Source organism: Pteropus medius, unplaced genomic scaffold (genome assembly GCF_902729225.1).
Source record: "Pteropus medius unplaced genomic scaffold, Ma_sr-lr_union100, whole genome shotgun sequence".
Classification (NCBI taxonomy): domain Eukaryota; kingdom Metazoa; phylum Chordata; class Mammalia; order Chiroptera; family Pteropodidae; genus Pteropus; species Pteropus medius.
Window position 1 is genome coordinate 6,694,431 of NW_024351647.1, and position 15,808 is coordinate 6,710,238.

General features: G+C 35.6%; 1 protein-coding gene, 1 non-coding gene and 1 pseudogene across 2 annotated transcripts; 1 reads left to right on the forward strand and 2 right to left on the reverse strand.

Annotated features, from left to right (window-relative positions):
• Positions 1–48: 48 nt before the first annotated feature.
• EMC7 (ER membrane protein complex subunit 7) lies at positions 49–12,965 on the reverse strand. Its single transcript, XM_039843989.1, has 5 exons — positions 12,640–12,965; positions 8,627–8,746; positions 5,207–5,345; positions 3,784–3,864; positions 49–1,567 (listed from the first exon to the last, which is right to left on the reverse strand). The coding sequence occupies exons 1-5, from the start codon at positions 12,870–12,872 to the stop codon at positions 1,415–1,417; spliced, it is 726 nt and encodes a 241-aa protein (XP_039699923.1). The 5' UTR covers positions 12,873–12,965; the 3' UTR covers positions 49–1,414.
• LOC120587253 (5S ribosomal RNA) lies at positions 9,257–9,375 on the forward strand. Its single transcript, XR_005648899.1, has one exon. It is a non-coding gene; the product is annotated as a 5S ribosomal RNA (ribosomal RNA).
• On the reverse strand, positions 10,217–10,332 carry LOC120587301 (uncharacterized; annotated as a pseudogene).
• Positions 12,966–15,808: the final 2,843 nt, after the last annotated feature.

Consider the following 15,808-nt stretch of genomic DNA (forward strand, 5'->3'; position numbering starts at 1 on the left):
TTACCATATCCTGTCTCCTTCAAATCTTTCACTCAACTAGTGTTGTACTATTTCGTTTTTTTTTTTCCCAGTAAATGACTCTATTTTAAAAGCCCTAGTTCTAACATTAACCAGTTTATCTCCTTAACCATTCATAATGTAACCAGTTTGGTACCTTCAGTGTTATAGTACACACAGATATAAATAATAAAATGTCCTTTACTGGAACTTATTTAAAAGAAAACTTATGTACCTCATTTTAAAATGAACATTGGCACTTACTACAAAAGAGAAAATAGAAGGTTTGGAACCAATTCTTTTCCTGTTGTTTTTTGCTGATTTAATAACCTGAAGAAAGCAATAGGGGAGTTCTTAAACATAGGAAAGGACAGGAGCTCTCTACTAGAAGCAATACTATAGACTCAGAGTTCCTCTCCAATTAAAACAACCTGTAAGAAAAGGTGTGAAATTCTTATAACTTAATGAAATAAAGTTTTTGATACTCCTGATTGGAAAATAGCAATTTATATTCCAGCAATTTTGAGAATGATGGGAGACGTAAGGGAACTGAAAAGTCACCTGTGCGATACTACCAATATTATGACATAGAGCTTTAAGACTGACTTTCCATCATCATCTCCTTCTGTTGTACTTCCTTCCCCTAGCCATTCACTCCCTATTATTATTTGTGCCTCCTTCCTACAGAGTAAGCTCTACTGAGGACAGGACTGGCCATTAACCATCTCTGTATCCTACCTTGAATCACAGTACACAGCTGATAATAATGAATACCATAGATGGGTAACCGAAATTTAAAAATTGATAACATCTATTCTAATTTATATATCCATACTCTAGAACTAACTGTAGTAATAAACATTTAAACTACATCAAGAACATGTAGTTCTAAATCAAAGAACAGGGTATGTTAAACGGCAAGGCAGGGCTGAGAATTTTGAAAAGTCTGGCTATATAAAAAAACCATGGTGCATGCTGCTCTAAAAATATCAACCACTTCTTTTTAAACAGGAAGGGTCAATTTCAAGCCTCAGATAATGAAAGGTAGAAGAAAACTGTCTGGAATAAAAGAAACATTAAGTGGAAAAAAAAGATAATTTTATCTCTGGATTAAGACATTTTAATATACATAATGTATAGTTCTTCATATAATTTATTAATGTCATTTTCTACAGGACACTGCAATTAATTCAGTGACATCAATATTGACCTCATACAGACAAAGGATGAAAGCTGGGTCTTCTTGTGTACCAAGTACAAAACAGGTACTAAGGAGTTACCACACACAACGGTTATGAGAGATCAACTTTAAGGATGACTCGAGTTTACAGTAGTTGCTTCACATGGTTTTCTCTTAAGACTTGGATGCCACCCAGTGCTGCTGTGTTTGTGCAACTGCCAGCTCTGGACCACCCAACTACCTTCTTTTACCAGCCCCGCTTTTGCCTGTTTTACTGCTCCCGCTGCTAGACTTGCCAGATGATTTTGAGGAGAAGAGTCTTGTCATGAATTCAGAAACATCAGGCAATTCATGGTTGGAATTCAGCATATTCATTGACTGCTCCATCTCCTGCAGGAAGACAAAGCACAATGATAAGAAAGGCACCGGGATCCTGAGCCACTGAACAACTAGCACTTCTATTCAGGAAAGAGAGAAACAGCACAAGTAAAAGGCGCTGGTTCTATGGAATGACACAATGCCATACCCAACAGTGCTTAAGGAACCATGTTTAATACCTTCAGTCCTTAGTAAATGCCCAATAAGTGTTTGCCTGGGGTTTGATTCACTTTATGTTTTTATAAAAGGCATTTTCTTGGATGATGAACATATGAGATCACATTCCCACCACCTTATGTTTCTGATTAAAATGCTTTCTTATCATTTTAAGGAGCGTTTTTTTTTTTTTTAAACTCATGCTTCCTTTAGATGCATATCACCAGAATATCAAGGTATCAGAAAAGTCTGGAAGATAACTGCAGTATTTCTAAGACTTTATTCCCAAGACCCTTAGAAATAAAATCTATGCTATATGACTTGGGTGACTTCAATTTCAGCATCTAAAGCAAGCAACACAAATGTTACTAACAAGTCGCTGGCAGGACAGGAAAAAGATGTGGCACTTTTTTTTTTGAGGTTTTTTTTCGTCTCTTTTATTGAGCCAATAATCTATAAAGTGCTGTTCTACTTTCGACCATGTTAATACCTAATTCATTTGAATTTTATGCGACATTCCAAAAGTGAACTTAAAAGTGTATTACTTTAGATACGAAAAAAATAGCAAATACTATATTATCTATCATTTAAAATGGAATAACAATCGGATATTTTCTTGGTCTCTCCCCCTAAAGGTAGAGTTAATACATGGATATTCAAAGAGAAAGTGCTTTTACAAAAAAAGGCCAAGGAAAGAAACATTATAAACGTAAATCAAATATGTTAATGTGCCTTAATAATTAAGAATTAAATGTATATGGTAATAGGTCTTGAGTCCTTGCAAAAATATATCAACTTTATTTTTGAATCTGTTCAATTCTGAAGCTCTTGAATAAACAACTTTGTATTGCTTACCATGTGCAAAGCACTTTGCAAGTAATTAACTTTTTAATCCAATGTGACTTCTGTTGTTGCCTTCTGTTGATGTCATAGAGAGATAATTGGCTTAACAGATACAAGGATTGCACAGGATGTATATTGCGTGGCCAACACAGAAGCAGAAGTGCCAAATTTAGCAATAATACTTTGAAACATCAAAAAGCTTTCTTTTTCCATGAAGCTTTTTCTGCCATTGTGGCTTAGAATAAAATGCCTTACCTTCTACAGAACTTAATCACCAACTACCTCAGCAAACGTTTATTTTATGTATATCTTATTTTCCCATTACTCACACTCTCTCTCTCTCATTCTCTCTCTCTCTCTCTCTCTCTCTCTCTCACACACACACACACACACACACACACACAAAATCCCCTGAAGGCAAGAAAAGTTTTTTATAAATCCATTCTATTTCCTACTTTTAACTAAATTATGAGTTTGTTGATGACAAGGATGACACATAATTCATTTGTGTATTCCCTAGTACCGAGGACCTAGAAACCAATTAATAAATGTTTTTATAGCAATGAATAAGATGTCAACACATCAATATATTAAATACAATAGAAAAACTTAGAACTCAAGATATTTGTTGATGGTTTTTGGGTGGGAGAATGGACTTTAAAAAACTGAAAATTTTATAAAAAAGCCTATACTTGAAAGAGACAAAACGGTGAAACTAAATTTGAAACATCTACTTGGCAACTCCTCTCCCCATTCCCAAACCAGTATGGTTTTGTGGTACAGAGTGTGAAAACTTCTATCTTTATCCCTTATCTTTCCAAATTTATTTTGTGTGTCTGAACACATAAATAAAACATGTACTCTGAAGAGTTTTATAAAGTAAGATAGATTATAGGAAGCTATCATTTTGCAAAATATTTGAGTTAGTGTACTAGGACTATTACGCATTTCAACTATTTAACAAGTGACACACAGAGAGGCTGGTACTACATAGAATGCTGTAGTTATGTGAAGAGACCCAGGCCTTTATCAAGCAAAATCAACTGAATTTTTCTGGTCCAACGGAAATGACTAAGTGCCAGGAATATAATACTCTGCTAACATAACCTCTAGATGAATTTGGCTTAGGAATTAGGATAAAGCTGAAAAGACCCAAGCTGTCCAGCCACAATGGACAGACCAGGCATCAGAATATGGTTCAAAAATCCACAGGTGGGCATTCATCTTACCCGTCTCATGTCAGGGTCACTTGTGTTGACCACTTTGGGCAGAAGCACAAATATCAACAATGGAAGAACCATCATCATAACCTGTAGATGAAAAAATTTGGAAAACGTTTTTTCCCACTTAACAGTACAGCAAAATCTACACTTAGCAACCAGTGATAAAATTCAAGATTGAAATGTATATAGAATAAAACTAGTAGCAACCACTTCAATTCTAGCCAGACCTGCTGACAGCAAGGTACCCCGCAATGTCTGACCATTACAGAATATAAGAGCCTTATCTATACATGTTTGGATTTTATAGACACCTCACTTTATATTTGTGCCGCCTATCATTTTCTCAGTTTACAGTTTTATTTAACACAAAGAGTTTGCAAACAGTTCTATCTATTCACTTCTTCAGTCTATATTCTGGTACTGGGGTTGGTGATTCTGATGGCCAGCTGGGCTGCTCTTTCCAAATGACTTTGTAGTTCTTGGAGAAAACACTGTATTGGCCCTCTTGTTAATGTATATCCTCTGGAACCTATAATAAAAGGCAACTACTTTAGCAGATCAGTTTCAAAAACTGACCTAGAAGCTTAGAGCCTTGGATATGCTTCCATGGAATTTCAGTAATGAGAACAAGAGAGATGTTTCTTAGTAAGTTTTGGAGTCTCATTGCTGATTTCTCCTATCCACTCTACCCTCCTGCTTCTTAATCCCTGATAGAAGATTTAGGTACTAATTTATTCCTCTCTAGAGGATGTATAGCCCCCAAAATTCCTTTTTGTGATCTAAATAGCTATCAGCAAGGAATATAATCAACTTAGACAATTCTAACGCAATAATTCAACTTTCCGAAATAGCCTCCCCCCAGCCCCCGCAAAAAAAACACGTCAATTTGTTTCTAAAGAATGTATTCTATTACTGTTTTTTTTAATTAGTGGATGGCATCACATCAGTTCATGGTAACACCAAATACTTAAATTACCACAGAGTAACTCCTCTGCTCACTACACATGCCCCGCCCAACCAAAAAAAAAAAAAAAAGAAAAAAACCTTACTTATATCATCAACAGAGGCTAGTTAATAAATGATGGCAAATTCATCAATGTACTAATACACAGGTAGTATGAAAGAGGCAACAACTCCATGGTGACTTACCACATATTCTTACTCTATTTGAATTTTATAAAGTTTCATCACAAATATTTATACAATTTCCACTGCATATTTCAACACCAAATTTACCATGCAATTCTCACTATATTCTTTTCATTATATATTCCCCACACCACTATTTTCCTGAAAACCAAAAATTATTCACAATTATCCTTCCAACAATATAACTTCTGTTTTCTATCTCACAGGAATTAGACATTTTTGACTGCCTAGAAACAAATTAGAGATTAGTAAAGATATTTTATTGTAGCCTGATACATACCATTGGGTTCATCAGAAAGTCTGTCCAGCCCCATGATTCCCTTTTAATAAAGTAAGAAGGTGGACCTGAAGATTTCATTTGGAGAGGATAGGGCAGTCTGACCACTTCTGATGTTTTGATGTAATTCACATATCTTGCTCTGATAAAGCAACACGAAAAAAGCATCATTAATGTATTAGCAAAGCCTTATAATTACCTTTAGCTTCTTCCAAATACTTTGGTATCTAAACTTTTGATCTTAGAAATCTATCAAAATAGCTTTATCTATATATTTAAAAATATTTAGTAAAATGTACAGAAACAACACAAGACTTGGAATAAAAAGACCTAGTTTCTAGTTGTAGCTCCGTAATTACCTAAGACTATGGGGTTGGACTGGTTCTTAACTTCTTTGGTTATACCAAAAGTTCTTTTAGACTCCTCTCAGCTTCAAAGCTCATTGATTGTATCTAATAATAAATTTTATTAGAAATATACCAAAATGCTGCCTTTGATTTTTTTATTATCTGAGATATGCGCTATTGGGTCCACTCAATTCTCAAGGCAGGAAAATTTTATGATGTAAAGAAGTCCCACAACAGGGCTATATATAACACTATATTTTTACCAGAAAGGCCACTAATTTTAGTCAAAACTCTCTCATCCATGTTCACACATATTCCAGCTTATTGCCTCCCCTATTTGAAAACTGCCTCCCCTATTATCTCTATCATTTCCTTCTGATCTTCTATTAGACATGTGTTAGGCCTTTTCATATTTTACTCAACATCTTGTTAAATTCTCATTTTGACAGTAACCATTCCTTTTTCTGTATTTTATTATGGATAATTTTTTCTGATTTATCTTTCAATTCACCATTAATACATCCATTAAGTTTTGTATTCCAATGCCTATATTTATTGTAGAAGCTCTATTGTATTTTTTTAAATATCTGTAGTCTATTTTGGTAGTTATCTTATTTCCTATGGCAGAAAGTTCTTCTAGTTCTTTAAGCATTTTAAATATATCAATCTATTTTATAGTCTATACCTAAAAATTCTACTATCTAAAGTTCCTGGAGGTCTGATTCATCTCTTAACTCAATACATATTGTTTTCTTGGGTATAAGTTAAGTAGACTTTAGTTATGTGTATGCCTGGACAGAGAGTTATCTCCCTCCAGAAAGGTTATGCATTTGTCTCTGCCAAGAGTCCAGGTTTATGAACAATGACCATCTTATTAATTGCTCAGCTTGGAAGTTTCTGGATCATGAAGGAAGTAATAAATTTAACCCCAAATTTCAATGTGGGTAGGACTGTGACTAACAGTGGTCAGGAGAGACTTTCCCCCACTCCAAAACAAGGGCTGAACTGGGAGTCTAGTCTTTTGGATTTTAGTAACAAGGGTCAATAGGGGAACCACGTCTTAGATCTAATTCTGATGCCAAGCAAACACAAGATTTGCCTCCTACCTGCACACTAATAAAATCTAAGCCTTTTGTATACAGAACATTAAAACCTCCAGGTGGGAAGGTGGTTTCTAGTTTATCCTTTGAGGATTTGCTTCTCTTTTTTTTTTTGAAACTATTCATTTAAAAGGAAATGAATATGAGAATATAAATCCCAGTGCTGTAACCGATCCTTAAATGCTAAAGCAGGAAGCACACTTTACCCAAGGTAAAAAAGCAAATAAAACTTTATATTTAGGAAAATATTTCTATTTGCTTAGACTACTTTATTCAAAATTCAAACAGATAAAAAATAAAAATGAATTAGTTTTTAATAGACAAGTATCCCCTTTTAATAACTCTCATTCTATCCCATAAAACTTTATGCCTCTAAAAAGACATGAGAAAGTTGATACTTAATGAGGTTCACCTACTTTGAAACGATTTATTTATTCCATCCAAGAATATTCATAAGCATATTTACAAGGTATTACCTTCAATTCTAGCTTCACCCTTGCTCTAAATAGCTAACAGTTTTGAGACAAAGTAGAACAATCTAAGACAAGAACTGAATTTCAAAAAGAAGGGAAAAGTAATTTGTTTCTAAAGAATGTATTTTTAGTGACATCATGGCATTGGTTTCATGATAATATTAAGAATTTAAATTACTATAGAATAATTGTCTCCAGTCACTATACACACTAAAAGAGGAGAAAGAAAAGCCTACTTGTCCATTAATAGGAACTGCTTAAAAAATGATGGTAAAGCCATCAATGAACTAATATACAGCTGATATAAAGGATGAGACAGCTCTATGTGTTACTCTATTTGAATTACAGCATATTTACATATTATACTTTAAAAACTTCTAATGAAAAAAAAAGCAAAGAAAAAAGGAAAACATTTTAGGAGTCAACACTAATACAACTGTAAATATTGTAGTACTAACTGAACAAATCTCTATTATGTCAGCTCAATTTGGGGTATTTTACAAATCAACCTACATAGACTTGGCACATACCAAAAAGGTCAGTGATAAAATACAGCTCCTACAACCCCAAAACTATTTTTGCCTTTGCATGACCCATGCTTTATTATAGCAACATGGAATAATTCTGTGATAGCTCAAACAAAGAAAATATATTATCATTTAAAACTTTCATTTTTGTTAACTATACCTCAGTAAAGTTAGGAAAAAACAAATAAATAAAATTGCTTCATTCTTCCTGATTAGATCAGACCAAAGAGAATACTATTGGCAGGAGACAATAAAAAAATAAACAAATAAATAAATTGGGGGTTATAACAGAAGGCTGAATCTGAATATTGTGGACATCAACACAAGTGACTCTTAACTGAAAATAGGTTTATAGTATTCTATACTCCCAGCCTGAATTAGTCCAAAATTCTTTTCACTTGAACTTCAAAGCACGTGTTCATGTACTTAGAAACCCTGAAATTTTTTCCTAGTCTGCCAGCCTCTAATACTGTGCTTTTCTTTTTCTTATCATGATCCTCATGATGTAATCTGTTGTATTCCCAAGAAGTACTAAGTTTCCATTACATATTAAATACTCCAGACAGGAAGAACTACAGAAATTTCCATATCAACGTACTATCTAATAGGTACTATCAAAATATCCCAATGAAAAACAAGTAACAAATAACATTTCCAATTTATAAAAGTTAGATTATTTCCAACTTAATAATCACATTTCAGTTACTTCAGTACTTCTGCTTCTGTATCTTACTCTTATCTATATAATCATATTAGGAGCTTTAAAATAAATTTTAAGTCAGAGCAGGACGAATTTCAACTTTATAATATTATCAATGCTCAGATTAAAATAATAAAGGATGTTTTAAATGTTTTAAGGAATACCTGTAATTTAAATAAAAAACTTGTCAACCTTAACTATAAATCTAAGATGGATATATAATGAGGTATTCCAATAGCCTAGACTTTGGTAAAAGATTAAATCATTTGCCCTCACCTCATTTTTCCTTTTGAAGTGATATCCACTCTGACAGGATCAAACCTGTAAGCTGGAGATATAACTTCCACTACATAAGATCCAGAAGGTATATCATGAACCACGAAACTCCCATCTGTCCTGGAAAAATGAAAATCATATTTAGTCACTTCTGATCAACAGCTTATCCTTTTCTTATGTTTTAAATAATTTAACTCCCAAATCAACTCCCCCAAGAATGACATTCAGAGCAAACAGAACAACAAAACTCCAAAACTAGCAAGAGTTGCTCCATATTTCAACTTCCATAATTACACTGAATGGGTTCTGAAAATACCCCAGACATTTCACAGCAGCAGAGAACCCTGACATAGAAAGTACTTCTATTCTTCGATAGAGATAACAGGAAACAAAAGCATAGTTCCTATTCTGAAGCTGTCTTCATTCAAGGGAAACTATTGATACACATTACTACTACATGATTAGTAGGTCCAATTTTGCTAACCCTTTCCAACAATTTAATTAAAATGGCTTTTTTCCCCTAGTTTTAATTTGCATTTTGTTGTTTTTCTTTCTTTCTGTTTTTATAGTCAAAACCATCCCCCTTTTCCTGGTTTCTTCTAAATGTGGGTTAGAAAACCATCCCATCAAGTCTACGGCCATGCTACCCTGAAAAAGCCCAATCCAGTCTGATCTTGGAAGCTAAGCAGGGTCGGGCCTGGTTAGTACTTGGATGGGAGACCTCCTAGGAAGATCAGGTGCTGTAGGCATAAAAAATAAAAAAAAATAAGGTATTCTAAGCTGACAAGGTCTTTGCAATCTGTGAGGTCAACCAAGAGTTGCCTCGCCTAAAAAAAAAAAAAAGAAAAGAAAGAAAACCATCCCATTAAGAGTTGATAATTTCATATTCAAGATCAAAATTAATTTGTTCTGATAATGAGAAACTGCCATTCTGAGAAAAAAAAGGTTGTTTCAGGAAAACAAATGATTCTAAAAGAATCAACTTTATCAGAAAATTCCTAGAATCATAATATTTTAAAATAACATTTCTTAAATCATTAGGTTCTCTAATAGTTAAAGGAATAATTGATTCTGCCACATCCACAAAATTTACCAAAAAGAAAGAGGTGTTCCTTGCTCCTTCAAAGAACACACTAAACTATAACAACTGAAATGTAAACACTGAGTTAACTTATTCCTGAGCTGATGGCTTGCATTTGCCCTTCAGATCCACTCTTCACACTTCTCTCTCCACACCAGAGGAAGGGAAGAAAATGAGCTTAGCACATTTTACGTCCCTCCTCCGCCCATCAGTTCTCTCCCTGAGAGGCCACCTCTAACTGGCTGTATCAGTGTCAAGGGACACAGATCCTCTCTAGGAAGTCTTTCTTCCTCCTACATTCTAGTAATCTTTACTTCTCTTCCTCTCTTCAGACTTAGAGGTGATAATAGCCTTGAGCTTGTAAACTCTAGGGGACTGTGCAATCTGGTTGTTTCTCTATACCATGACTATACTGTTAATGCTTTCATTAAACTATTCTTTAATTATTCTAATCTGAGCATATCCCCTGTTATTTATTTATTTATTTTATTTTATTTTTATTTTATTTATGCCTACAGCACCTGGTCTTCCTAGGTGGTCTCCCATCCAAGTACTAACCAGGCCCGACCCTGCTTAGCTTCCGAGATCAGACATTGGGCTTGTTCAGGGTAGCATGGCCATAGATCATGGACCGTGGACCTTCTGCGTGTAAAGCAGACGTGCTAATTGCTACACTGTGGAACCACGTCCTCCTGTTTCTTGACAGAACTCTAACTGAATAAATTTCAAAACATTTTTCTAGATCCAGAAAAAAAAAGAATTAAACTAATGGCTGTGTAACACAAATAATAGCAGAACTACCTAAAGAAAAAGTGAATAGATACATTATCATAAGGCATATATTTTACTTTAGAAAGATAACACATAAATTTTATAATAAAATTTTAAAACTTAGCTTTAAAAATGTACTCTACAATATGTAAGCCTTGTACAGTATTAAAGGTTAGATCCTGATTTGAAAGAATAATTACATAAAAGCATTTTTAAGATAAGTGAGGGAACATTACTAATTTTGTTGACCCAATAACAGTATTGTGTTATTTATTTAAGGCCTTATCTTTACATAATAATTTACGAAAAAAGATAGAAGATAATGCTTTTATAAGTGAAATCATATTACGTCTAGGATCATTTTTAAATTTTCCAGAAAAAAAAATGATGTGCAGAGGAGACATGAAGCAGTAGATTGTGATGTGTACCTAAGGATTCACTAAGCTATTCAGTTTATTTTAGTGTATGCCTGTAATTTTTCATAATAAAAACTTCAAACAAGTATAGTACATAATCTTACTATTTTAGAAAATTGAAAACTATCTAAATATTCCAAAACAGAGGACTGGTTAAATTATTATTTACATAACAGTGATAAAAGCAAAAAGTGACATAGGAAGTCCTCAGTCAAAACTTTCATTTCTATAAGCAAGTCAAAATTGCATGCTAGTTATGCATAATATGTAAAAAGACAAATTACCTATCCCTCTTCCAACAAGTTTGCCACCATAAGAGCTCCTTATATTAATTCTTAATCAACTTTTCTACACACAAATGAAGAAATATGAAATGGTATCAGAAGCTGCTCACAAAAAAATCAAGCAAAAAAAAAAAGCGAGTTACAAAGTATTATATATTGTATTTTACTATTAAAAATACACATCATGTGATTCCAAAAAGGCTAAAAAAGATACAATAAAATATTAAGAGTTAGCTCTACTTTCTTATTTATAGTCTCTTCAATAATATTACTTATATACTATTTTAAAATAAAAAACATAAGTGCTTTTTAAAAGAATTGTATACTGCAGAAAGAGAGATCAAATGTTCAATTCAGGCTAACTTTTCAAAGCTAAATGACAGCTTTATCATTAAAACATTAATTAGGGTGGACCCTAAAGAATGCCCAAATGCCAGATTTTTAATGACACATAGCATTAAAATAATGGTTGTAAGCTTTTTCACATTTATTAATCTGTTAATATTTCCATTCGAAGGTACCTGGGCGATCTGAATATTTGCAAATCATATTTAGAATTAAATGTACACATTTAAGTTGTCTGGTTTTCAGATACCACTTACTGGTGTACAAATCCTCCACAGAAACACTTCCTTTCCTAAATATTTTCTTTCAGTTCGCAGTTTGACTTTCCAAGCAGCAACTGAAAGATTTAAAATATCATAATTGTGCCCAGACATTTGAAAAAGCAAGCTGCTGCAAAACGAGACTGCTAATAAATTCAACAGGTCTTTTAATATATGCTGAAATCCTATTTCTATTCATTGCTAGAAAGGACAGAAGCAATATAGAAAAAATCCTAGTCTCACATAAATGCCTAGTGTGATATTGCAAATCCCCTGATGAATTCAAGTGTAAAAAAGAACAACAATCCCACCTCCAGACAAAAAAGGTGCTTTGATTAGGGACTTCAGGGCCCATTAACTTCAGAAGCAGCAAAATTAGCCTCCCAATCTATGTCATCACCAGAAGCCCTTTGGGCTTTGAGAATTCCCACTTGCTTAGCATCTTTCTACACAACATCAAACTACTAGAAGACTGAAATAAATGCAAAAAACGGCCAGATTCCAAGGAAACCAGATGAGATGCAAAGGAAAGCATTCGGCAAGAGACAAATAGGGGTCCACCTGTCCCCAGGGCCCAGAAGTGGTCATCCCCATACAGGGCCAAAATACAGTTGAAGATAACTGAACCTTCCGCTCCGGCCCTGGGGCAAGCACCCGCCGTCCTCATTTCTGAGGTACGGGACTGGGAAGGAGAGAGTCCGACTACCTCCCAAGGTCTCCCGGCACAGACAGCTAGCGGCGCCTGCCCCTTCACCCTCCGACAGCTACGTCGTCATGTCTTGACACTTAGCTCTCCCAGAAGGAATTCCCCTCTGGCTTCCATCCTAACCTCTCCCGCCGCCCTCAGGATGCTCACTTAAGGAAGCCGACGTGCTCTTCTCCGTCTACTAGCACTCGGGCCGCGGAGATCCAGTCCTGGGGCTTCACCCCTGGAACAACCGCACGCCCTTCGATCTTGAAGCGATCTCCTATGCCCACCCCAATCCCTCCCGACCCTTCGGCAGAAGCCCCGGGCACCTCCGAGCTCTGGGCATCTCCTGCTAGTAGCAGCAGAAGGACATAGATGAAACCCCACAGAGCAGCCGCCATGACAGCAGTTCTCAGCGGTCCGGCCCGCAGTCCCGGAAGCCCTCCCCGTCTCCCAGGTGCTGCCGCCGCCGCCGCCGGCGGCAGCCGATGTCGTCATCACTACGCGCCGGGTTCTGGCGCGCGCTATGAGCTCAAACCAGGGATGGGAATCTTTGGCCAATCGACGTGCGGCGAGGCGGCAATGAGGCGGCAAAAACGCGGAAATGCCCCGGGTTCGGGTTTGGAAACGGGTCTTGAGGGGCAGGTCGAGTGAAAGCGGCCAACCACAAAGCGAAAGTGGTGAAATATGTGTTGCTGTGGCAACCACGGAGATCGTGTACCTCATCTGAGTGAAAGATAAGACTGAAAGAGACGAGTATCTGCAGGAATAGGTTCAGAAGACAGCATTTAAAAAAACAGATTCCCCAAGACGAATGAGATGAAAAAGCCCCTGTTGGTGTGTTCGAAGGAAATAATGTCTCTGCATGGAAAATAGCTGGAAAAATACGTAAACTATTTACTAAGGGTGGCTTCTGGTGAAAAGTATTTGCAACAGCTCCCCAGCACTTTTCTAAAATGATACGAAATTTACAAAAATGCTAAAATAAAAAATAGCTTCATCCCCAAATTTTCTGATTTTCTCTCACATTTTGTGTGTGTGTGTGTGTGTGTGTGAGAGATTGTGATTTGCTAGTGTCTTAGACACATGTTCAGTTTGACTAATAGATAATCAGTGTTGGTCTTAATACCCCAGATAGGAGCTGGAACGTTTACTTTTTATGTGAGGCAAAGGGTGGAAGAGGATGAGCAGCAAACAGCGACTGAGCTCTCTGTATCTCCATTGCAGACTTTCTATTTCTTCCCTTACCTTACTGTCACTCTAATACAAAAGCATCCAATGGTTTGAACCCTTCAAATACCAGGTTTATACCTCCACAGTCATTAGATGGAGGAGAGAGCCTAAATAATGTTTTCAGGTAGTATGAAATTCTGCTATCTCTTTTTTTCCAGGTAGACCACAAGAAATGCATAGATATTTAATGCCAAATTATACAAGAGTTATTCCAGAATGTAGCCCTCGGATTCATGCTTTATAAAAGAAACTATAATTGTAATGGAATAGTTTAGAAAGATCTTGTACTGGACTTGCTCTGTTTGCCCACCCAGGTCTACTTTTACCCTTCACTCTACTTTGGGCCTGGAAGGCTGGTCCTTGAAAGATTGCAAAAACTTGGCTTCTTTGTCCTCTGGGTGCTTCCAGTTGAATTCAGCCAATAGGAGATATCATTAGGACATCCCTTTCAGTTTCCCTTACCACTGTCCATACTTCTGAGAAAGTTTAATGAAAGGATAATTTACAATCACCCTTTCAAGTCTTCTATCAATTTCCTACCAAGGCCCTGACCCATATAGATTTCAAGCAGACCTACTTATCTTAATTATGGAAAATACCTTTAAAGTGAGAGGCGATCAATTTATTATCCAGGCCCTTTGCTTTTCTCTGTTCCTTTTTTGCTGCCTGGCTCTTGGCTTCTTCATATCATGGCCACAAGGGGGTGAACCAGGATAGGGACAGAGACTACACTCAAAAACACACAAGGAATTTTTATAAATGTTGAATTATACCAACAGAGGTTAACTCTGGGTTTTACAGCTAATGTTTATTTTCTTTATCATCTTTACTGATTTTTTCAATAGCTTTATAAATATAAATAATAAAAATATAAAGCCATTTTTAAAAATAAAGGGAGCAGTTAAAATTGCTAAAAATATATAACAGAACTTACTTTGAACTCTTAAAACTTAATCAGCCAAAAAACAGTTGCCATCTTTTTCAAGAGTTTTAAAGATCACTTAAAGTGGCAATCTTTGATGATGGTTTTAGTCTTCCATCTCAGTATTCTGCTTGTCAACATCTGTGTCACAGTGTTTTCAAACTTCTTCATATGTTAGCTGTCATTGAAGAAACAGCTGATTATAAGGTGCAACTACAAAGTAATGAGGGTCATACTCTTCTTACATTAAATCAATAGGTGTGTTTTTTTAAAAATAGAGTACTGGCATGCCTCGGAGATATTATAAGTTCAGTTTCAGACCACCAAAATAAAGCGAGTATTGCAATACAGTGAGTCAAAATCTTTTTGCTGGTGGACAGTCTTGCCTTCACCTTGTAAAAATTATAACATCTATGAAGCGCAATAAAGGAAAGCACAATAAAACAAGGCATGCCTGCCTGTAATACCAGCAGAATGCTTAGGAAACTTCAGCTGTGCTAATCCCCAAGTACCCTGCTATTTACTTGAAGTGAATTTTGCCCTTTGAATTTTCAAACCTCATTTACTTCAAGTAGATTAGTTAATCTTTTTCACTCAAATAAACTGGAGCCAATTCCCTTAATATTTAAAAACGTCTATCATCCACTAGGACCCCAGGTTTGGCTTTAGAAGTCTTCTGAAATGGGACGTGTCATTCACTGTTCTCAAAGGGAGTACAGGAGGCATCTAATTTGCCTTAATTACCTGCAAAAAGAAATTACAGTGGAAAGATTTTACTTAATTAATTTTATTCTGTTATCAACAATTCCACCAAATTCTGTGAAAAATCTAGGCAAAAGAAATTTGAGAAATGTGAAGATATGCTAAACAACTTATAAACATGAGGAGGAAACAATAATCTTTGATGAGGCAAAATTCTAAATATCCCAAGATATTCTAGCAAAAATGCTTTATAAACACTAAAATATAAATATTGTTAGTTACTATATTTGAACAATAGTGAATAAGAAGCCAAAGTGTTAGAATGAAGGAGTTCTATAACACTAACTATCCTCTGTGCTTTTGGTCTCTCTTGGACTGGTGGAATCAGCTTCTCCCTGGCTTGTGACTATAGTACAAGAAGGCTAAAGCAGGGGTCCCCAATCCCCGGGCTGTTAGGAACTGGGCCGCACAGCAGGAGGT